The sequence below is a fragment of the Erinaceus europaeus genome, chromosome 10 (assembly GCF_950295315.1).
Source record: "Erinaceus europaeus chromosome 10, mEriEur2.1, whole genome shotgun sequence".
Taxonomy (NCBI): Eukaryota; Metazoa; Chordata; class Mammalia; order Eulipotyphla; family Erinaceidae; genus Erinaceus; species Erinaceus europaeus.
The window spans coordinates 82,847,464-82,870,909 of record NC_080171.1 but is presented as its reverse complement, the minus strand read 5'-3'; the positions used below and the strand labels follow the sequence as shown (position 1 = coordinate 82,870,909).

At 46.8% G+C, this 23,446-nt stretch overlaps 1 protein-coding gene across 8 annotated transcripts in view; it reads right to left on the bottom strand.

Moving 5' to 3' along the window:
- COL27A1 (collagen type XXVII alpha 1 chain) overlaps positions 1 to 23,446 on the bottom strand; it is a 156,648-nt gene that overhangs the window by 31,392 nt on the left and 101,810 nt on the right. For 7 of the 8 annotated variants that reach the window (XR_009552080.1, XR_009552081.1, XR_009552079.1 and 4 more), the window contains exons 25-35: positions 22,332 to 22,385; positions 20,145 to 20,198; positions 19,896 to 19,949; positions 10,665 to 10,718; positions 4,814 to 4,867; positions 4,034 to 4,078; positions 3,915 to 3,959; positions 3,630 to 3,683; positions 2,782 to 2,835; positions 2,012 to 2,065; positions 587 to 640 (exon numbers count right to left, since the gene is read on the bottom strand). Coding sequence is in view for 5 of the 8 variants with exons in the window: in XM_060199997.1 (XP_060055980.1) it covers positions 587 to 640; positions 2,012 to 2,065; positions 2,782 to 2,835; positions 3,630 to 3,683; positions 3,915 to 3,959; positions 4,034 to 4,078; positions 4,814 to 4,867; positions 10,665 to 10,718; positions 19,896 to 19,949; positions 20,145 to 20,198; positions 22,332 to 22,385 (576 nt within the window). In the remaining 3 variants the exon portion in view is untranslated. The remainder of the gene's footprint in view (positions 1 to 586; positions 641 to 2,011; positions 2,066 to 2,781; positions 2,836 to 3,629; positions 3,684 to 3,914; positions 3,960 to 4,033; positions 4,079 to 4,813; positions 4,868 to 10,664; positions 10,719 to 19,895; positions 19,950 to 20,144; positions 20,199 to 22,331; positions 22,386 to 23,446) is intronic. The other variant, XM_060199999.1, reaches the window with a different exon arrangement.

Genomic DNA, 23,446 nt, shown 5'->3' with positions numbered 1-23,446 from the left:
AGCTAACCTTCCATGGAAACACATAAGTGTTTAACAGAAAAAAGCACTTGGAAATCAAATAAGTTCAGAGACCCTGGGTTAATCCCAAAGGAAGCAGTTTCTTGGTTGTAGGCTTTCTCAGAGCTAGGAGGATGATGCCAACAATATGTGAGAGGAGCACAGAGCATGCATCTCAGGCACTTTGATCATAACTGCCTTCCAGGGCACCTCTGCAGTGTGGATGAGTGGCCTTCCTGGGAGAATAAATGGGGCTGCAGGAATTCATGGTCGGTCTTTCTCTTCCTCTCCCCCTCCCCCCTCCTTCTCTCCTCCCCTCCTTCCCTCCCTCCCTCCCTCCGTTCCTCCCTCCCTTCCTTCCTTCCTTCCTTCCTTCCTTCCTTCCTTCCTTCCTTCCTTCCTCTTTTCTTTCTTTCTTTCTTTCTCTTTCTTTCTTTCTTTCTTTCTTTCTTTCTTTCTTTCTTTCTTTCTTTCTTCATGGTCTGTCTTTCTATAAGGAACCAGAATCTCAGAGAAGCTGAACAAAGACAGCTCCTCCACACTACTGTCCTGGGGCTTTTCCAGGGGAAATGCATTTGCTAGGACTTACCCGTTGCCCAACGAGGCCCTGCTCCCCGGGGGTGCCCAGAGGCCCAAGGTCACCCTAAGAGAAGGTAAATATGAGTCCATGGGTATGGGGAGATCTGTGCCAACCTTCCTAACACCAAACAGTAATCCTGTTTTCACCAGCTCTGAGGGGGTGTGAGATGGCAAAAGTCCTTTTCAGGGTCTAGAGAGCAGTTGTAAAACACCAGCTGGAACCTTAATTCCCAGTAAGGCCCAGTTATATCAAAGCACCACCCCTGCAACTGTCCCTACCCACACAGCACCCTCCTAGGAGCCTGCTTTTTTAAAAAAAATAGTAATTTAATTAATTACTTTTAACTAGAGCATGCTTAGCTCTGACTTATGGTAGTGCCAGGGACTGAACCTGGGATCTCAGAGCCTCAGGTATGGGAATCTTTTTGCATAACCACTGTACTATCTCCTTGGGTCCTAAGGACATTTTCATTTCACTCATTTACTTCTCATAACATACCTACTATGGAAGATGTTTTCTGTTATATGAAGAAAAAGGGAGCATGGTTGTGGGGCTAAATAGACCCAGCTCATGAAACTGAGCATCAGATGTAAGATCTCAACTTGGAGGGCTTAGTTCTGGGAGTAGCAGGTGCAAGGTGGCACCCCTGTGGTGGTCACTTCCCTTCACTGTCCCCTCCCACCCTGCCACACCCCACCCCCAGCATCCCAAAGGGTGTAGAAGCCCTAAATGAGCCAAAATAAATGCCACCCAACTGCCAAAGATTCCTATTCCCACATGAGATTCTTCCTGTTGGCATTTGGAGGTGCAAGGAATGAATGGAGCTGAGGACCCAGTCTGGTCCCGGCCAGAATAATCCCACTTCCATCCATTTCATCTGTGAGGTGGTTGTCTTCATTGTTGGAATAAAAGTTTCTGGGAGTAAGCCAAGAGTGACAGTCTCAGGCCTGGGACAATTTGATTTAAAAGGCAGGGAGACTCCAGTATACAGACCCGTAGAGGGTTGCCCTGACTTCAACAAAGCCAGTGAGGCTCCTGGACTCTAACCCTGAGGGGGGACTAAGAAGACTTGGGGGGGGAGGCCCTTCCCAGAGTGCAGGTATCAATGGGCACCTGTTTCCTGACAGGTAATGAGGGACCTGGGTGCTGAAATACAGATGGTATCTCAGGAAGCCAGGAGGTACGGCTGCCTCACAGTGGGTGGGAGTGTGAGGCAGGTGCCAGAGAAAACACTGCCAGGGAGTGGAGGAAGGGTGGGGGCTCCAGGCTGACTGGGCACTCTGTGGTGGCCATGGCCAGGCTGCCCAGCCACAGACACACAGCACCATTATCCCGGGCACAAGAAAGACTCGTTTCTCTTCTGGAGGAGGATGGGACAGCTTGCTGGGAGCTGGTTTCAATAAACCATTTTTCTTTTTTCTCATTGTGGCTTACCTTCAGCCCAGCTTCTCCGGGAAGGCCCAGCTCTCCCACTGCACCTGGAGGGCCCTGCAAGAAAATGCCAACAGTCCCTCCTACAGCCAGGAGCAGAGAGGGCAAGGAGTGTGCTAAGGTCACACAGCACAAGAGACACAGAGAGGGGAGCAGACTGCAGGCTTTTCAGAGCTGGAATGAGTGGGGAAGCGGTGTAGCTAGGCCCAGGCTATAGGGGAGTGTTGGGGCTACCCAGAGGCCGCAGGAATCCTCTCCCTCCACATGGTGCAGTTGACCACAGCAGGAGCTCCTTGGCAAATGAGGGGAGGAAATCATCATGATTCACAGGGGAAGAGGCCGGCGAATGCTGTGATCAGGGCTGAGTGACTCCAGTCTCTGTGTAGGCAGGGTTGCTGGGCTATCTCTGCTGGTGGCTGCAGCCCAAAACCCAGGTCTTACTTTCTCCCCAGAATCAGGCAGGGGTGTGCTTGACCCCAGGCCCTTGGTGCTGAACCCTAGTCTGCTGGTGCTGTGAAGTCCCAGCAGGGGCCAGGATGAAGGGGAGAACAGTGTTAATTTCCAGGCTTACAAAGAAGCACTGTTGCCCACCTTGTGAGGGAACTGACATCCCAGATCCCCACCCTGTGACTCTAGTGAAAAACATTCTGTCAGGGTACACATTCTCCAACCTCCATAGGACTCAGACCATGTCCCCTCAAGGGCAGCTGGGAAGGAGTAATGACTTCTCTTTGGCAGCATCAATGGAGGAATGAGGATCCTTTAGCACTCACCTTGGGTCCCATCTCTCCTGGAGGGCCAAGTGGCCCCTGGGGTCCCTGGGGTCCCTGGAAGACAGATAGATGCACAGACAGTAAAGAGAAGAAAGTCAGAGGCCTGATCATGCAATTCAGAGGAGTAGGTAAGCCAGAGAACCTATAGAACTCTGAACCTGTGGTCTAGTCTCCGCTCCCCTCTCCACCAGCTCTAGCCCATCCTTATACTCACCTGCTTCTCCACTTGAAACCCTGGGTTCTCCCCTACTCAGAAACTTTATGTTGTGGCTCCTCTCTCTGCCTGTAAAGCCCTTCCACCCTGGAGCCAGTTCAGAGCCCCAAGCCAGCTATTGGCTGATTCTCTTGTTTAAAATTTATTTATTTATTTATGAGAAAGAAGCAGAGCATTACTCTAGCACATGTGATGCCAGGGACTGAACTCAGGACCTCGTGCTTCAGCATTCAATGCTTGATCCACTTGACCACCTCCCAGGCTTGTCCTTCTCCCTCCATGGTGGGAAGACTGCATGTGCCCTTTTGCCCTGACCTGTCACTACATTCACTAGATCTCCTCATTTCAGCTTCACAGCAGGATGGCAAAGCTTAGACACTGATTGCCATTTTTATTGGCAAGCATGTGAACTGGAGGGTAAGGAGGCCTCCAGACTGACACCCATGGCCCCTGTGTCCTGGGCCAGGGTTCTATCTACCACTGGGGCCTGTCCTGCTAGGGCTGGGAGAGAAGCCCTAGCATTCTCACTCCCACTCTTGCTCTAATCCTGGGAGGGGGTAGGCTGGAGGTGTGTTCCCTCTGAGACCAGCCTGGCAGGGATAGATAAGTAAAGAGGACAGGAAAGGGCATTTACCAGTTCTCCTGGAAGGCCCTTGGTGCCTGGGGGGCCAGAGGGACCCGGGATACCCTGCAGAGACAAACAACGGTGACTGATCTGTCCATCGGCTTCTCCTTTCTTTCTGTCCACCTGGCCACAGGCAAGTCTTCCCATTATGGAGAGATTGAGTTTGGGGTTTGAGGAGAGGTAGAGGATGTGGCTGGAGCCCTTGGGGTTTCCATAGCAGGACAGGATTGCTGAAAGTGGGCACTGTCTCCCACAGAACCTCACGCAGAGGTTCCAAGAGCAGGGTCTACTTACAGGAAAGCCACGTGCGCCCAAGTGCCCTCGCTCGCCCGATGCACCCTAGAAGCAGATCTGGGGTTCAGAGGCAGAAAGTGGGGAGCAAGGAGGTGGGACAGGCAGCTTTCCCAACATACCTGCTGCCCAGGCTGGCCTGGTCTGCCATGTGGTCCTGAGGTGCCCTGCAGGGGGCAGAGGACAAGGTGGGAAAAGGTGCTGGGAGCCACCCCTCCCCCCCAGTGGGAGACAAAAGGCAGCCAGAAAATCCAGGCAGCCTGCCTCCCTCATCATGCAGGTGAGAAAGTGAAGGGTCCGTGAGAGAAGTGACTCGCCACCATCACTGGGACAGAGTTCAGGGTCAAGAACCAAGGGCTCCATCCTCTTGGAGGGAGTGGAAGTAGCCACAGCTCTCAAGGGGGCTGGAAGGGACTTGGAGATCACAGGAAGAAACCTAAGGTTTCCCTACTCTACCTCTTTCAGGCTTTCTCTTCTTTTTAATTATTATTATCATTTATTTATTGAATAGAGAGAGAGAAGCTAAGAGGGAAAGAGGAGATAGAGAGGGAAAGAAAGACACCTGAAGCATTGTTTCATCACCTGTGAAGCTTTTCCCTTGCAGGTGGGGACCAGGGGCTTGAACCTGGGTGCTTTGGCACTGTAAGATGTGCACTTCACTGGGTGTGTCACCACCCGGCCCATCTTCTTTTCTCTTGTTCACAAGCTTTTTCCAGCTCTCTCTTCTCCACATTTCCCAGCACTGCTAGTGGGGGACTCACTAAGGAGGAGGGAAGGAGCTCTCCCAAGCTCCTGCAACCTCTCCAGAGCTCCTCACTGCTCCTGTTTGGGTGTGGAATGAGGGCCCAGACTCTGAACCCACTGTGGCAGGGGAAGCAGGGGTAGCTCATATGGCTCAGTACCTTCAGGCCTCGTGACCCTTGCTCCCCAGCTGGGCCATCTGGTCCTCGGGGGCCCTGCAACAGGAGAAAGAGACTAGCACCATGGACAGCAGGGGTTTTCTTTAGGCAGGGGTCCCTTCTCCTCTGGCTTTCCACACTCCCACCCTGGTGTGTCTGGCACTGAGAAGGAAGGCTAGCATGTGTAGACACCACAGGTGGTCCTGCCTTTCTGGTGTCCAGGAGTAAGCCTGCTTATAGAGATGGTGGGGCAGTCAGCCAACCCATTTCAAACATGTGGAGCCTGAGGCCCAGAGTTGAGGACCATACAGCCAAGCCTCCAGTCATGTCTTGAGAATCTGCTGTCTTCCCAGAACACATGAGACACTAACCAGAATGCAGACATTGACAACCCTTGGGGGAAACTGAAGGGAAGAACTGGGGTGGGTCTGCATGTGGTCAAGTGTAGAGAAGCCCTCTTTCTCCAGCCAGCTGTGCAGTCTAATAGGGCCCTGTTCACAGACAAAGAACTAACTTGAGAAGGGGGCAGAGGGCAGGTGAGTCAGCTGTTCCCTGAAACTCTAGGTTCATGTGCAACCCAGGAGACAGGAGTTTTGGAAGTCTGAGAACTGGGAGGCCCCTGCGGGCTTGAGTCTCCTTGCCCAGAAAGAGACCACAGAGGCCCAGCCCAGGGATAGTAGTGACCTGTGTAAAAGCCCGTAGCACATCAGCAATTCATGTCCCCTCTAGGGATGTCTGTCTCCACAGTCCCGTGTCCTCTCTATGGGGACCCCCCACAAACACAGATGGAGTGGAGTCTCCTGGAAACACCACGCCCATCCCCTGCCCTGCTCTGTAGAGAACTGTCTGTTGTCTATTCTGTGGGGATTGGAAGAATATGTCCTTAGCCCCCAGAGCATTGATCAACTCTGGTTTATGATGATGTGGGGAACTGAATGTGTGACTTCAAAGCCTTGGGCATGACAGTCTCTTTACATAACCATGATGCTATCTACCCCCCACCCCTACACTAGAAGAATCTGTGTTAGGGAGAATTTGAGTGTTCAGTTGGGAAGATGGGGAGCACTAGCCACAAGTAACAGAGACTGGGTGGAGGAATGGGAAAGTGCAACAAGGAAAAACCATTTCAAAGTTGAGCATGATGTCACCCTGTGTAGTGATAGCTGGACTACATGTGCTGGTCATTCTACAACATATGCAAAAACTAAACCTGAAAGAAATGTAATGTTATGTTGATCATACCGCCATCTCAGAGACTGTGGGTCTAGGGGCCTAGTGGCAGGTTTAGAAGGCACAGGCTCTAGTCATAGTTCTGCTTCCAGCTTGCTGTGTGACCTAGGTGATGCTCCTTTGCTCTCTCTGTCACAGGTGGACACAATGGCACAGGCCATGTGTTAGACTAACCAGATACAGAAACCTGGTGGAGGTGGGGCCAGCTTGGGGAGGGGCATGCCAGGCCATAGAAGCTGGGACATAGGCAGAGAGCTAATGGGTGAGCTCCTGTCTTCTGGGCTCTATCTTTCTCTGAGGCATAATCCCCCCCCCCCCAAAGGAGACAGTTCTGCGTGTTAAAGCCCAAGGTGTTAAAGGCCTCAGCCAAGTCACCTAGCATCCTGTCTGAGGAATGGCAATGAAAGTCATCCCAGGAGAGAGGATTTATGCACTGCATCCACCACCAAGGCAGCGATGATCACAGTGAAAGTCAGGCTTGTTTTCAAATAAGGAAACATAACCATGCAGCTAGTAAGTGAAGGAGCCAGAATTGGATTTTCTTCTCCTTCTCCTTCTCCCCTTCTCCTTCTCCTTCTCCCCTTCTCCTTCTCCTTCTCCTCCTCCTCTTCCTCTTCCTCCTTCTCCTTCTTCTCCTCCTCCTCCTCCTCTTCCTCCTCCACCTTCTCCTTCTCCTCTTCCTTTTCCACCTCCTCCTCCTCCGCTCCTCCTCCTCCTCTTCCTTCATCTTCTTTTTTATCAGCACCCTGCTTAACTCTTAGCTCTGGCTTAGGGTGGTGCAGGGGATTGAACCTGGAATTTTAGAACCTCAGGCATGAAAGTCTTTCGCATAACTATTTTTGCTATCTCTTCTGTCCCACAGTTGGAACTTAAGTCAGCTTGATGTCTACTTCCTTTCCTGCCCCACCACTGTCACTATCAGTATGGGAGTGAGCCCACTGTCATGGGGGTGTGCAGGTAGAGTGTGCTGAGCCTAGCACTGTCTACATATAGTCCCTGCCATCAGGGTGCTTCTTTCCCTAGGGACATCAGCAAGACAGAGAGAGAAACTGGGGCTGGCTGAGGAGAAAGAAGATGGTGAGAAGGCATCACCCTCCCTCTCCAGCTCCACTGTGCAGGGAGAGGATGAGGGTAGCCACACAGTCTAGCTCTGGCTTGGGGGTCACTCTGTGGTAACTTCTGCAGGTCCCCCATTCTACCCGTCCTCCACCAGTGCATAGGTGAAGGACCTGCCCTGCTACAGGCAGGTTAGGGCTGCTACCAGAGCTGCATATGTGCCATCTATCTATCTATCTATCTATCTATCTATCTATCTATCTATCTATCTATCTATTGATATGCTTCTGGATTCTGGGGTGGAGACTGGCCAGGATGGTCCACCAGGACTTCCAGCTTGATGAAGCTGCTGTCCAGAGTGTGGGACCATGGGCTGCAGTTGAAAAACTATGGGCTGTAGGTCAGGCAGGTACAGGGGCCAGTTTCAGTCTTCCCACTGACCCAATTGGGGGGGGGGGGCTTCAGCCTGTCTCTTTACTTCTCTGAGGTTCAAAGAATGTTACTAAGTAACATTTGAAATTAAATCAACTGGCTACTCTTGAATACTAATCGTTGCCTACCACTGTTGGTCAGTGTGGGACTGAGCTCCACATCATGGGTGGTATGCAAATCAGGTCCTAGAGGAACCTACTTGGTAGGCCTTGTGCTGGGCCAGGGCACTGGAGAAGATGGTGTCTAAAATGCTAGTTAACTGGGAGACTGCCCTCTCCTTGGCTCCCTTTCCTATGTATTCTGTCTTCTTCTAAGAGTCTTTGAGATCTAAGGGTCTGACCCTGCACTGTGCTTTGATAGTGGGGATAACTCTTAGCATATTTGGCCTCAAGTCTGCCTCTTCTCTTTGTCCTTCGGCAATGGACGTGCCTTCCACCCCAGAGTTCACTAGGTGAGGAGGCAACAAGGCCCATTCTCCATTTAGGCAGAGAAGCAGGCAGGGCCTTGCAGCTCTTCAAGTTCACCCCCTACTGTACATATTGGGAAACTGAGGCCTGGAGAGTAGTAAGGGGTAAGTCAGAAGCTACAAAGAACTGAGTTTTTTGCTTTTGTTATTTTTTTGGTCACTGGCACTTCACTGCTGCTAGCTAACTCTCCCCTCCCACCCCCTTATTCCAGATAGACAGAGAGGCAGAGATGGAGAGAGAGAAGAAAGAAGCCATAGTTTGGAAGCTCCAGTGTAGTGTGGGCTGGGCTCAAACCTGGGCTGTGTACATGGCAAATCTATTTTTTGTTCAAATAGAAAGGAGAGAGAGAGAGAGAGAGGAGAAAGAGAGGTCATAACACCAAATCTTCCTCCAGTGCAATGGAGGCCTGGCTCCAACTTGAGTCATGGGCATGACATAGCCCAAAGGTACACTATCCAGGTGAGCTATCTTGCTGTGCCACCCCCTCATCCCCCCAATCCTTTTTAGGAGTTTGGCTCTCTGGTTCCCCCCCCCCCCTCTTGTTACCCTATCTATGAAATGGCCAAGTCAGGAAGGGAAAAGAAAAGACCTAGGAGGCCAAGCCCACAGGTCTCACATTTCAGTCAAGCACAGCAGTGGGGTGGAACTTCTGTGCCCAAGCAGCCTCTCAGTCCAGAGACTTTGATGTGGTTGAGCCTGGGTTTCCTCAAGCAGGAGACACATTCTTCAAGCTCCTACTGGGAAGGGGTGGCTGGATGCTTATGGAGAGCTCGGTGAGAGTCCATGGGCTCTGAGCCTCACCTCTAGGGTAGGAGGCAGGGTTTCCAGCTAATCCGGCTTTCTGGGGCAGAAGGGCATGTGTGCACAAGGTAGGAATCCACTGTGCTGCCCACTTGCCAAGTCCCAGGAGAGAGGCCCTGCCCCACCAGAGGAGGAATGCCTCTTAATCCCCCTTCTCTGAGCTGACTGTTCAGGCTTTCCGGTGGGGGTGGGGGTATTACAGCACTTGAAATTTTGCCAAGAGAAAAACAAGAATCAAAGATCCCTGTATAGAGCTGGGCTGGACTATCAGACCTGGCTGCCTCCTCTACCTGTGCCATCTATGGAGGCCTTTTTTCCTAGGTGGCCTGACCTGGGCACCTGTATACCAGCTGAGAGCAGGAAACTACTCCACCAGCTTTCCATGAGGAATGGGGAATCATGGTGCACTCAGAAAGTAAACAAATCAAGTCATCTGAGTTTGGGTCCCTGCTTTGCCACTTTTAAAAAAAATAGTCTTTTAAATATTTATTTATTCCCTTTTGTTGCCCTTGTTGTTTTATTGTTGTAGTTATTTGATGTTGTCAATGTTGGATAGGACAGAGAGAAATGGAGAGAGGAGGGGAAGATGGGGAGAGAAAGATAAACACCTGTAGACCTGCTTCACCATTTTCGAAGTGACTCCCCTGCAGGTGGGGAGCCAGGGGCTTGAAACAGGATTCTTACGCTGGTCCTTGCGCTTTGTGCCATGTGTGCTTAACCTGCTGTGCTACCGCCCAACTCCCAACTTTGCTACTTTCTAGCTGTGCAACTTGAGGTAGGTGACTTAACCTCTCTAGGCTCCAATTTCCTTACCTTTTGGGACAGAGTTGAAGATCAAATGAGTTAATATGTGAGAGTATTCAGTACATGGTAAGTATTGACAATTACTTCTGGCTCTGCTACTCAGACCAGTCCTTGCTTAAAACCTTCTCTGGTGGGTTTGACAGTAGCATGCCTAGTAGAACATATATGTTACCATGAACAAGTACCCAGTTTCAAGTTCCTGGTCTCTAACTGCAGTGAGGTAGCTTCACAAGTAGTGAGCAGTTCTCTTTCTCTTTCTCCCCCCCCCCAATATCTGTCTCACTCTCTATCAAAAGAAAAATAGAAAAAAATAATGGCTGCTGGGAACAGTGGTGTCATGGTGCAGGCACTGGGGCAAAGCAAAACAAACAAACCCCCAGGAAACCTTCTGTGACTCCCTACAATCCTTAGAACATAGCTCACAGGCCTGGCTGTGGTATGGAGGCCCTGCTTGGCTTGGCACATGCTAATCCTTAGTTTCATACTTCCTTCTGTTCTTCTGCTGAACCAGTGGAGGATCCTAAACACACTAGACCCTCTCTTGCACTAGGGATTCCCACTTGCCTAGAACCAGACATCAGTTCTAGTATCACTTACTCCAGGGAGCCTTCTCTGATCTCCAGCTCTGGTCAAGTGCCTCCTCCAGGCCCCAAAGCTGCCCATGTTGCTTCCATCAGGTACTGGTGACCCTGTATAGTTCAACCTACTTGACAGAGCCCAGCAGACAGGCAGGGATCAAGTCTGTCCTAGTCTCCTCCAGAGCCTGCAACAAAGCCTGGTACATGGTAGGTGCTAAATATAAATGGTGAATGAATGAACGAATGAATGAATGAATGTCAATGAAACATTAACTTGTGCACACCAGATGGCAAGACCTGGTGCTCAGAAATGAGCCTGAAAGATGGGGAAAGGGTACCCATGCCCAAAGAGAAGTCTAGAGCCATGCCTGGTGCTGTGAAATTCAAGCTTTCAGGATTGAGCAGGGGGTAAGGGCCAGGAGATGGTGGGTAGGGAGTCCCAGCCAGTGTCAGTCTTGGGCTGGTCAGTGGCTGGTCCTCACTTACCTGGTGTCCCTTTGCTCCTCTCATGCCTGGCGGGCCTCGAGATCCTGGAGGGCCCTATGTGAAGGAGAAAGAGTGTGATGGAGAACTGCTTGTTTAGGCAGCAAGTGCACCGAGGAGCACTGACATGTGGGGGTAAAACTGGGCTTGTAGCCCCTGACAAGCACAGCTCAGAAACCTCCCTACTGAGAGACTTGGCTTAGTGGGAAACACAGCTGTGGACACAATCCCCTGGGTCCCGGGGGTCATCACTTTCCTAGGAATTCAGAAGTGAGGAAAAGATCAACCTCCTCCACAGGAACCATTTCCTTCTTCATTCAAAATCATCAACCAGGCCTCATAGGTGCTGCATCAGGCAGAGTACTAGGTCCCAAGTTTGATTCCTAGCATCACATATGCCAAAGTGATGCCCTGGTCTCTCTTTCTTTCTCTCTCTCCTTATCTCTCATAAATAAATAAATAAATCATCTCACTTTATTTTATTATTATAATTCTTTAATCAGAGCACTGTTCATCTCTGGTTTATGGTAATGCTGGGGACTAATCCTACTGAATCTGGGACCTTTGGTGCCTCAGGCATGAAAGCCTTTTTGCATAGCCATTATGCTATCTCCCCAGGCCCATAAATAAATATTTTTAATCAAAATCATCAGGGGCTAAGTGTTGGCACACTGGTAGAGTGCACATGTTACATGCACAAGGACCAGAGTTTCAGCCCCCAGTCCCCATCTGCAGGGAGAAAGCTTCACAAGCAGTGAAGCAGTGCTGTAGATATCTCTCTTTCTCTCTCCTCTATAGCCCCTTTCCCTCTCAATTTCTCTCCATCTCTATCCAATAAGTAAATAAAATATAAAAATAAATAAAAACCAAGAGCCAGAAGCTGCCACGACATTCCTGACAAAAGGTTCCCCTTTTCACTCCCATCAGCAAAAATACAGCACACCAAGTTCTATCTTTCCTCAGATCCCTGAAGACTGAGTACCATCAAAAGGTGTCCAGAAGGTTCTGACCAGGCAGAAAGAGTTGAGTTGTGAGTCCTGAGTCCAGGGAAGGGAGTGGGGGGAGTGTGCATGGAGTAGCAGGGGGCCCAGAAGGGGGACAGAGAAGAGGAAGAGGCTGGACAGAGAAGTGGGAGCAGGGCCAGACCCAGTGGAGATGCTGGGTTATCTCCTTTGGTGAAGAAATGACAAGAAGAGGAATGGGAGGCTGGGGGCTGGCGGTGTGCTTTCAACTCCTTGCAGCTGGCCTGGAACAGGCCTCTGGAGAGGATTTAGGAGCCTGGTGGGGGAAGTGTGGCTGCAGAAACAATTGAAGAGGGTAGAGGAAGGGAGGGAGAGGAAGCTGGACACCTCCCTGACTCACTCTTCTCCCTGATCCTGCCTTAGAGATGTATAGAGCAGTAGCTTCATCTCATGCCAGCTAGGAGCCCCCAGTAGTGGCAGGAGCCTCCAGACAACTCAGTCTCAACCTGGGTATGTCAGGAAGACCCAGCTCTTTTGGGACCTAGGCACCATTGATTGCCTGTGGCCCCTGTTATCTCTCTCCATGGCCCCTTAGAGCCCCTCCAGTAGCTGTGATTGAAGAGCTGGTATTGAGGGGCTGATCCATCTGCACCCCTAATAGCAGAACTAGATGGTGTGGACCACAGATTGGCCCAATAAAAAGATTCTGACTCTGTGAGGTGGAGCCAAGATGATGACTTGAAAGCAGCTGCTGGTGTGAGCTCCAACAACAACTGCTGGAAAGAATAGGAATATGTGGCCTTCGGCAGGATGGTGAATAAGGGGTCCTAAGGGTAACATCAAGGAGGTGACTATAGCACAATTTGGGTTAGAAAACAGAGAAAAAAGAAAGGAAATTTTCTGATATTTCCGAAGCGCACCCCTTCCCCTCCCCCTATAACCAGACCCCAGGGCCTGGAGAGCTTCTACTAGCAGGCTCCCTGCTGAGCTTTTTTCTTTATCAAGATTCCTGGATCACCAGGGGTGTCATTCCAACACTTTTCCTTTCTGAGAGCCAATTAGGAGCCTTCTAAGCTGCAGACTGACTGTTAGGGTTTTTTTTTTTTACTCTGTTATATTTTATTGTTACTATTATATATACATGTGTCCCTTTTCGCCCCTTCTTCAGGTTGACCAAAAGTAACTCTTAGTGTATTTTTCATTGCTAGGTGACTGGGTGTTCTATCCATTGGGAGAGGAACTTGTTTTACTCTACCTACCTCCTCAATCCACTCTCCCCTTTCTCCCTCCTCCTAGCTAATTAAAAAAAAAAAAAAAAACCTCTTTCCTTTCACTGCTCTTTTTTTCTTTTCTTTTTTCTTTCTTTTTCTTCTCATTCTTGTCTTGCTTTCTTCCTTCCTCCTTCTTCGGCTTTCTAAATTCACTGATACTCGTTTGTGAATTATTTTGGGGAAGAAATCTGACTCAGAGTGGACTCTCTTTGTGTGCGTCTCTCTCTGCTTCCCTTTCTCCTCTTGCTACCCCTAGAATTTACAGTGGACAGTAGATTTGCATAATTGTCTATTATTGCTATCCTTTTTTTCTCTTACTCTTTATTTTTCATTTGGATTTGGTTGTTATTTTTACTTGGACTGAAGGCATTGTTTGGCTAACTGGTATTGGTTATACTGCTGCAATCCTTACTTCAGTTACTATTGTAATTTCTGAGGTTGGTGATTGCATTTATTATAAAGGTATTTAGTATAGCATGGCTTGTACTCAAAACACAACAACTGAAGAACAACAGAACATAAAAATAAAAAACACATCAATGAAAAAATAAAAGGTTAAGCCAAGAGCAAATAAAACTGCTACTACAATGAATGAAGATAAGAGCCCAGAAGAAACTACAAATCAGTCAGATGTAACCATAGTTAAGAAAAATATGCAGGTAATAATAAATTTAATAATGACAGAAATGAAGACAACTGTGGAGGAAAGGGCTAGCAGAATTAGGGAAACAACAGATGAGACCCTCAAGGAAAATACTAGCTACCTCGAGGTAATTAGAGAACTGAAAGCTGAAATAGCTAAACTGAAGAAAGAAGCTGAGGGAACGGAAAGCAGACTAACAGAAGCAGAAAACAGAATTAGCCAGACAGAGGATGAGCTAGAGGAAACTAAGAAAGAGGGGGATTAAAAAGAGATTGAGAGACACTGAAAACAACAACAGAGACATATGGGATGATCTCAAAAGAAGTAACATTCATATAATTGACCTGCCAGAGGAAGAAAGAGAGGAAGGGGAAGTAAACATTCTAGAGGAAATTATAGAAGAAAACTTCCCAGACCTGAACAACAGAAAGTACATTAAGATTCCAGAGGCCCAGAGAGTCCCAAACAGAATTAACCCAGACCTGAAGACACTAAGACATATTCTAGTTACAATGAAAAGAAGTAAGGATAAAGAAAGGATCCTAAAGGCTGCAAGAGAAAAACAAAAAGTCACATACAGGAGAAAACCCATAAGACTATCAGACTTCTCCACTCAAACTCTAAATGCCAGAAGAGAATGGCAAGATATCTATTGAGCCCGGAATGAAAAAGGGTTTCAACCAAGGATAACATATCCTGCTAGACTTTCATTCAAACTAGATGGAGGGATCAAACCTTCTTAGACAATAGTTAAAGGAGACAACCATCACCAAGCCTGCCCTGAACGAGGTTCTAAAAGACTTCTTATAAACAAGAACATCACTAGCATACTTACAATATATCAGAGAAAATAAAAAAATTGTTGAATAATGGCATAACAATATATTAAATCCATAATATCAATAAATGTCAATGGCTTAAACTCACCCATCAAAAGGCACAGAGTGGGAGGATGGATCAGAAAACATAACCCAACCATATGCTGCTTCCAAGAATCCCATCTGACCCAACAAGATAAACAAAGACTTAAAGTGAAAGGATGGAAAACTGTCATGCAGGCTAATGGACAACAAAAAGGGCAGAAAAAGCCATTGTCATCTCTGACACAATAGATTTTAAGTTAAATAAAGTAATAAAAGATAGGCAAGGCCATTACATAATGATTAGACGATCAATCAGCCAAGAAGATATAACAATTATTAAGATATATACACCCAGTGAGGGACCATCTAAATACACCAAACACCTACTGAAAGAACTACAAAAATACATCAATAGTAATACAATAATAGTGGGAGACTTTAAGATCCCACTCTTACCCTTAAACAGATCAACAAAGCAGAGACTCAACAAAGAAACAAGAGAATTAAACTAAGAGATGGACAGACTAGGCCTCCTGGACATTTTCAGAGTTCTTCACCCCAAAAAACTGGAATACACATTTTTTTCAAATCCACACAACACATACTCAAGAACAAACCACATGTTAGGCCACAAAGACAGCATCAACAAATTCAAAAGCATTGAAATCATCCCAAGCATCTTCTCAGACCACAGTGGAGTACAGCTAACATTTAACAACAAACAGAAAATTACTAAAAGACACAGAATTTGGAAACTAAAACACATACTGCTTAAGAACTACCGGGTCAGAGAGACACTCAAGCAAGAAATTCAAATGTTCCTGGAAACAAATGAAAATGAATACACAAGGTATCAAAATATTTGGGACACAGCTAAAGCAGTATTAAGAGGGAAACTAATAGCCATACAATCACATATTAAACAACAAGAAAAAGCTCAAATAGAATACCATACTGCACACCTTAAGGACTTAGAGGAAGAGGAACAAAAGAACCCTAAAGCAACCAGAAGGACAGAAATCACTAAAATTAGAGCAGAAATAAACAACATCCAAAATAAGAGAAACATACAAAAGATCAAAGAAACCAGATGTTGGTTCTTTGAAAAATTAAACAAGATTGACAAACCCCTAGCCGGACTCACTAAAAAAAGGGAGAAGACTCAAATTAATAGAATTGTATACGATAGAGGAGATATCACAACTTACACCACAGAAATGCAGAAAATCATGCAAAACTTCTGTGAAGAACTATATGCCACCAAGCTAGAAAATCTGGAAGAAATGGAAGAATTCCTAGAAACATATGTCCTTCCAAAACTGAACCAAGAAGAACTACAAAACCAAAATACACCAATCACAGACAAAGAAATCGAAGCAGTTATTAAGAATCTCCCCAACAACAAAAGTCCTGGACCAGATGGCTTCACAAACGAATTCTACAAAACCTTCAGGCAACAGTTAATACCTATACTTCTAAAGCTTTTCCACAAGATCAAAGAAACAGGAACACTCCCTTCCACTTTCTATGAAGCCAACATCACCCTGATACCAAAAGAAGATAGGGACACAACAAAAAAGGAAAACTACAGACCAATATCTCTGATGAACATAGATGCCAAAATATTAAACAAGATCTTGGCCAACCAGATATAGCAGTATATCAAAAAGATTGTTCATCATGACCAAGTAGGATTTATCCCAGGAATGCAAGGCTGGTTCAACATACGTAAGTCAATGTCATTCAAAGTAAAAAAACGACATGATTATCTCAACAGATACAGAGAAAGCCTTTGACAAAATCCAACACCCATTCATGCTCAAAACTCTACAAAAAAATGGGAATAGACGGGAAATTCCTCAAGATAGTGGAATCCATATATAGCAAACCTACAGCCAACATCATACTCAATGGACAAAAGCTGAAAGCGTTCCCCCTCAGATCGGGGACTAGACAGGGTGTCCACTATCACCATTACTCTTCAACACAGTATTGGAAGTTTTGCCGTAGCAATCAGGCAAGAGAAAGAAGTCAGAGGAATACAGATTGGAAGGGAAGAAGTCAAGCTTTAACTATTCGCAGATGATACGGTAGTATACATAGAAAAACCTAAAGAATCCAGCAGAAAACTACTGGAAGTGATTAGGCAATATAGCAAGGTGTCAGGCTACAAAATCAATGTACAAAAATAAGTGGCATTTCTTTATGCAAACACTAAATCTGAAGAAGAGGATATCCAGAAATCACTCCCATTTACTGTTGCAGCAAAATCAATAAAATACCTAAAATAAAGCTGACCAAAGAAGTGAAAGACCTGTATACTGAAAACTATGAGTCACTATTCAAGGAAATAGAAACTGGTACCAAGAAATGGAAAGACATTCCATGCTCATGGACTGGAAGAATAAATAACATCAAAATGAATATTCTCCCCAGAGCCATATACTAACTTAATGAGATACCTATCAAAGTTCCACCAAGCTTCTTTAAGAGAATAGAACAAAAGCTACAATTATTTATCAGGAACCAGAAAACACCTAGAATTGCCAAAACCATCTTGAGGAAAAGAAACAGAAATGGAGGCATCACACTCCCAGATCTCAAACTATATTATAAAGCCATCATCATTAAAACAGCATGGTACTGGAACAAAAATAGGTACACAGACTAGTGGAACAGAATTGAAAGCCCAGAACTAAACCCCCACACCTATGGACATCTAATCTTTGATAAGGGGGCCTAAAGTATTAAATGGAAGCAGGAGGCTCTCTTCAATAAATGGTGTTGGGAAAACTGGGTTGAAACATGCAGAAGAATGAAATTGAACCTTATCTCACTAGAAACAAAAATCAACTCCAAATGGATCAAGGACCTGGATGTTAGACCAGAAACTATCAAATACTTAGAGGAAAACATTGGTGGAACACTTTCCCACCTAAACCCCCTCAAGGACATCTTTGATGAAATAAACCCAATTGCAAGGAAGACTAAAGCAAAAACAAACCAATGGGACTACATCAAATTGAAAAGCTTCTGCACAGCCAAAGAAACTATCACACAAACCAAGAGACCCCTCACAGAATGGGAGAAGATCTTCACATGCCATACATCAGACAAGAGACTAATCACTAAAATATACAAAGAGCTCAGCAAACTTAGCACCAAAAAAAAGCAAATGACCCCATCCAAAAATTGGCAGAGGAAATGAACAAAACATTCACCTCAGAGGAGATCCAAAAGGCTAACAAACATATGAAACACTGCTGCAGGTCTTTGATTGTCAGAGAAATACAAATAAAGACAACACTGAGATATCATCTCACTCCTGTGAGAATGGCATACATCAAAAAGGACAGCAGCAACAAATGCTGGAGAGGCTGTGGGGACAGAGGAACCCTTCTGTACTGCTGTTGGGAATGTAAATTGGTCCAGCTTCTCTGGAGAGCAGTCTGGAGAACTCTCAAAAAGCTAGACATGGCCCTTCCATATGACCCAGTAATTCCTCTCCTGGGGATAGATCCCAAGGACTCCATAACACTCAACCAAAAAGATATGTGTACACCTATGCTTATAACAGAACAATTCATAATAGCTAAAACCTGGAAGCAACCCAGGTGCCCAACAACAGATGAGTGGCTGAGAAAGCTGTGGTATATATACACAATGGAATACTACGCAGCTATCAAGAACAATGAACCCACCTTCTCTGACCCATCTTGGATGGAGCTAGAAGGAATTGTGTTAAGTGAACTAAGTCAGAAAGATAAAGATGAGTATGGGATGATCCCACTCATCAACAGAAGCTGAGAAAGGAGAACAGTAAGGGAAACTAAAAGCAGGATCTAACTAAATCTAGAGTAGGGCACCAAAGTAAAAACCTTGTGGTGAGGGGGAGGGTGGACATTCGGCTTCCTGGGTTTGTGTGGGGGGGTGGAGGTGGGAGGGTGGGTAGGAGGGGACACAGTCTCTTGTTGGTGGGAATGGTGTCTATGTACACTCCTATTAAATTGTAGTCATATAAATCACTATTTAATTAATATGAGAGGGGAAAATTGATTATATGTCTCGAACTTTTTAAAACACAGACTGAATCTTTTTAATACATAGACTGAATCTTTGATATCTTGACTCTCTCAAAAGCCTAGACCAGGGAGAACAGAAGCAACTGGTGGCACAGCTATATACAAAATGTTGGGTATTGTACAGCAAACCCTAACAAATGGACTTTTCAAAGTTAACCCAATTACCAAATAATGTGATGATAATAACTATCCATTGTCTTCTTGAACCCTAAGACAGCAGGAACCTCACATTTCCACTATAGAGCCTATATTTCCCCCAGTCCTAGAATATTAGGGTGGGGCCCACTTTCCTGCATGCTCTCTCAATTCACATCAAATAATATTGTATCCGCCGATCACAACCTAATCAATGCAACAAGTGCCACTTCAGCATGCTTCAATGCAATGAGTGCCACTTCAGCATGCTTCAATTCAGACTGTGTCTGGAGAGTTCAGGTGTGGAATGACAACCCTTCAGCTTCATTACTCGGGTAAGACCTTTCCTTTCCTAGTATTCTCTAATTCCATTCCAGGTTGTTCACTTCCTAACAAAATCCCAAAACCTAGATATAGACCAGATCCAATGAGATAGAGCATATGTTTACATGTATCCATAAACTAGGGCAAAATATATACCTCAAAGCCAAAGTACACAATAGTCTGCAGTGAGTACCCCAACACTTCATCTGCGCTATTCCAGCCTTTAGGTCCATAATTGTTCAACAATTTGTTTGGCTTTGTATATTAACTCTCTTTTCAGCCTCCAGGTTCCAGATGCCAGCATGATGCTGACCAGATTTCCTTGGACACACGACCCCACCAATGTGTCCTGGAGCTCTGCTTCCCCAGAACCCCACCCTACTAGGGAAAGAGAGAAGCAGGCTGGGATTATGGATCGGCCAGTCAACACCCATGTTCAGCAGGGAAGCAATTACAGAAGCCAGACCTTCCACCTTCTGCAACCCACAATGACCTTGGGTCCATGCTCCCAGATGGATAAAGAATGGGAAAGCTATCAGGGGAGGGGGTGGGATATAGAGATCTGGTGGTGGGAATTGTGTGGAGTTGTACCCCTCCTACCCGATGGTTTTGTTAATGTCTCCTATTATATATATATATATATATATATATATATATATATATATATATATATATATATATATATATGTATGTATGTATATATATAAAGTTTCTGACTCCAAGATGTTGGGAATGGGAAGACTGGGTGGAAGTGGTCATTTTGTGTGGAGTACCCTGTGTGTAGGAGGTGTGCACTACACTACTGGGAGACTTTTGGTGCCAAGTCTCAACTCAGGTACAGGACAACATGCAAAAGAGCAACTTTTCCCACCAGAGGACCTAGGTTCAAATACCGGCTCTTCTACTTACTCATTCTGTCCCCTACCCAAGTAAAAGCTTAAGGGCTTTGCTTACCGGTGTTCCACGCTCTCCAGGGTTCCCAACACTACCTGGAGTTCCAGGATGGCCCTAGTAGAGAAGGAAAAGAAGAATCAGCTATGGAAAGCACTTCTCCTCCTCCAGCTTGGCCTTGTCCCCATCGAGGGCCTTCTCTCTTGGGTTTTGAAGGGCCTGGGGGCCTTGGAGGCAGGCTGAGGACAGCAGAGGACCATGTTGCCACGGCTGAGACATGACAGGGCAAGGGAATGAAGAGGTGCTCCTTACCGTTGAGCCCTTGGGTCCAGGCACGCCTGGGGGTCCCATCATGCCCCGGTCACCCTATGATGGAGACAGCCATGAGAGAGGCCACTACAGTGGGATTATGGCAGAGGATTTCCCAGAGGTCAGACAGGAGCAGGAACTTGCCTGAGGTCTACACATGAGTCCCTGCTCCACTTAGAGGCACACCACAGTGGGTGGCAGTGGGAAGCTTGGGATTTTGCTCTCTGCCAAAGCCAAGCATCCCTTCACTGTGCCAACCACAGCAGCCTTCCCCAGGACAAGGGTGGTGCTGATTAGGGACATGCTAATTACACTGTTGCCTTTGATCCTAGCCCAGGGCATGTGATGTTCATCAGGCTGAGTATTCCCTGGGCTGGGCTTGCTGAGCCGGAGATGGGAAGAGAAGGCATGACTTTCATTGCCCCAGCCATGTTCTAGACCTTGATGAGATACTATAAATCAGAACTGTTACTCAAGCCCTCATGTCCAGTCCAGACACACAGGCAGAAAGAACAGATAGAGTGACAGATGCATGGGAGAAAGGAGCTCTGAGTTTGAATCCTGACTGTTCTTATGAACCCCCTGTCTTTCCTCTGGAAGGGGTTCCATCTTCCCAGTCCACATCTATTTAGCATCTACTCTGTGCAAGGCATGACAAACCTAGACCCTGAAGATATACACAGAAATGGACAGACTCTGTGCCTGTGAAGCAAGATTTGCAGAGTGTCAGAGTAATGGGCACAAGCTACTCGAACAGATGCAACCACCTGGGGAGTGCAGTGTGGGAAGTAAGGCTCTAGGTCAAGGCATTTCCACAGGGGAGCTCACATGACTGGGTGCCACAGGGAGGGTCTCCCACAGGAAGTGCTCGTTGAGCAGGGCAAAGAAAGCAACCAAGTCATTGAGGCAACAATAGAGCAAAAAGAGAGAACCTGGTAGAAGGAAAGGCATGAGCTGTGGCTGGAAGTTAAGAAGGAACTGAGAACATTCTAGCAGCAATGAAAGGCCTGGGTGACTATCGTGTCTGCACCAGTTATATGAGAACTCTCTCCGGAGGGACTGGGGTGAAGCCCACACAGGATCTGTCTGTATTGGTTCTTCTGCAAATTTTTGTTAATCTATAATCACTTCAAAATAAAAGGCTGAGTTTAAAAATGGGCTCAGAGGGAGGTTAAAGGAAAGGAGGCACAGAAAATGGTGGTGGCAGCCAGAAGGTCTGGGACATGGGGCATGACAGGCTCAGAAAAGTGAAGACAAATTATGGGAGATACTTTCTTTTGGGGCCTGAGCTATGCCATTAGCTGCTGAAGATCTGATAAATTCATATAAGGAAGACTTCTGGGCACCCATGACAGGAAGGGAGAAGTCACAGACTGTTTAAGAGCTAAGGAACAACATGAGGAAGTCAGCATGGCTTAGTAGGCAAAGTGTGGCCCTGAGGACTGAATCTGGTTCAGATCCCAGCTCTGCCACTTCCTTTCTGGGTGACTTGCTTCTTTTGTCTATAAAACAGAGCTGCTGGTAGAGTTACAATATAAAAACAGTGCCCCATTAATTTAAAAAATGATGACTCTTTTCCTCCCATTTTTCTCTTTCTCGTGTGTGTGCTTGTGCATGCATGTGCACACCGGAGCCTCATGCATGTATGATTTTACCATTCCTGGTTGAGTTTCTCAGGTGTGTGTGTGTGTGTATGTAAGGAGACACACACACACACACACACACACACACACACACAGAGAGAGAGAGAGAGAGAAGAGACTAATTCCAAAGCTTCCTTCAGTGTGTAGCATTCCCATGTGGTACAGTGAGGCTCAAACCTAGGCTGTGCACAACAGAAGGCAGGTGCTCCACCAGGTGAGGTATCTTGCCCATTGTCTCCCTTCTGTCTTCTGTACAGGGTCAGTAGGCAGCAGTGAGGGGCCTGGGCCATGTGGTGCATCAGCTAACTGTCCCACAAAAGTCTAATGTGCTTGGAAGCAATGCCAGGAGGGCAGGAGAGACACTCCAGGAAATTATGGGAAAAAGGAGATGACATTTTTTTGAGGGTCCAGAATGCCAGAGCAGTGCGGAGAGGCCAAGGGATAGAGTCTGAACCCCTCTCATCAATTGGCTCTTTCATCTTTTTTAGGATTCTAAACATAAACTTGATTACTGACTTATCTACTGTTCCTATTCAATACCACTCACCTTTTCTCCTACGATTCCGGGCTCCCCCACCAGACCAATGAATCCTAGAAGTCCCTGTAAGAAAGGTTTATGGAAGCAAGAGAAAGAGAGGGAGCAACATGAACTTGGGACCTTGCAGTCTCAAAAGCAACTCAGCACCCTTCCTTCCCTGGCACTTTCCCCTGGGAAGCTGGCTGGCCAGCATGGGCTACACTGAGCAGAGAGCCTCTCTGGGCACTGTCTTGACTTCCTTCACCCCACCAGATGGTTCTGATTTGGGAGTCAAGCAATGGGGCTGCCGCCAGCATCCCTGGGAGCCACACATTTTTCCTGTGCCAGGAACTGGGAGGCAGCCACAGAGGAGCAAGCACTGGGAGGCAAGTGGGAGGGCTGGTTTAGCTGTGCTCAGAAAAGGTCTGCCTGGGAGGAATCTGTCCCCATCTTTCACTGACTCTGGTGCTGTTTTCAAAAGAGGAATTAAGCCTGCCAGTCAGGACAAACTCTGCCACAAGGCTGGATTGAAATCTGGGAAGTGGAGGCCTTTTTACTGTCTTTGGAAAAGCTTTTTCCCTTTCTGAAAGGGTGCATCCACACAGCTAGCCAGCCAGGTATATACATACACACACCATGGTTCTCATTTTATTTTATTTATTTGTATAGAGACAGGAAGAAATTGAGAAGGAAGGGGCAGACAGAGGGAGAGGAAGAGAGAGTCTCCTGGAGCATTGCTTTACCACTCATGAAGCTTCCTCCTTACAGGTTGGAGGTTGGAGGGCTTGAACCTGGGTCTTTGCACATGATAGCACCTGTGCTCAGCCAGGTGCAATACCATCTGGCCTCTGCTCTTTCTAAGTCTACTAGGTGCGACCTTGACTTTATGTTCCAGGGATTCTCCCAGGTGGTCATAGGGCTCACTGTCACTGTGAACAGGCAAAGAATCACATGGCTACTGAGAGTGAGATAACCAAGCTGTGTTCCTGTCCATGTCCAGAACCCACACTACCCTGCGCTGAGGGAAAATGGAGCAGTGGATGTATGTCTTCTGTGGTTCAGAGGCACAAAAAAAGTGGGGGTGGGGGGAGGCTTTGGAAAAAGCCAGCTTTGCAGACCAGAATTTCTGGGAGCATTAGGGAAGA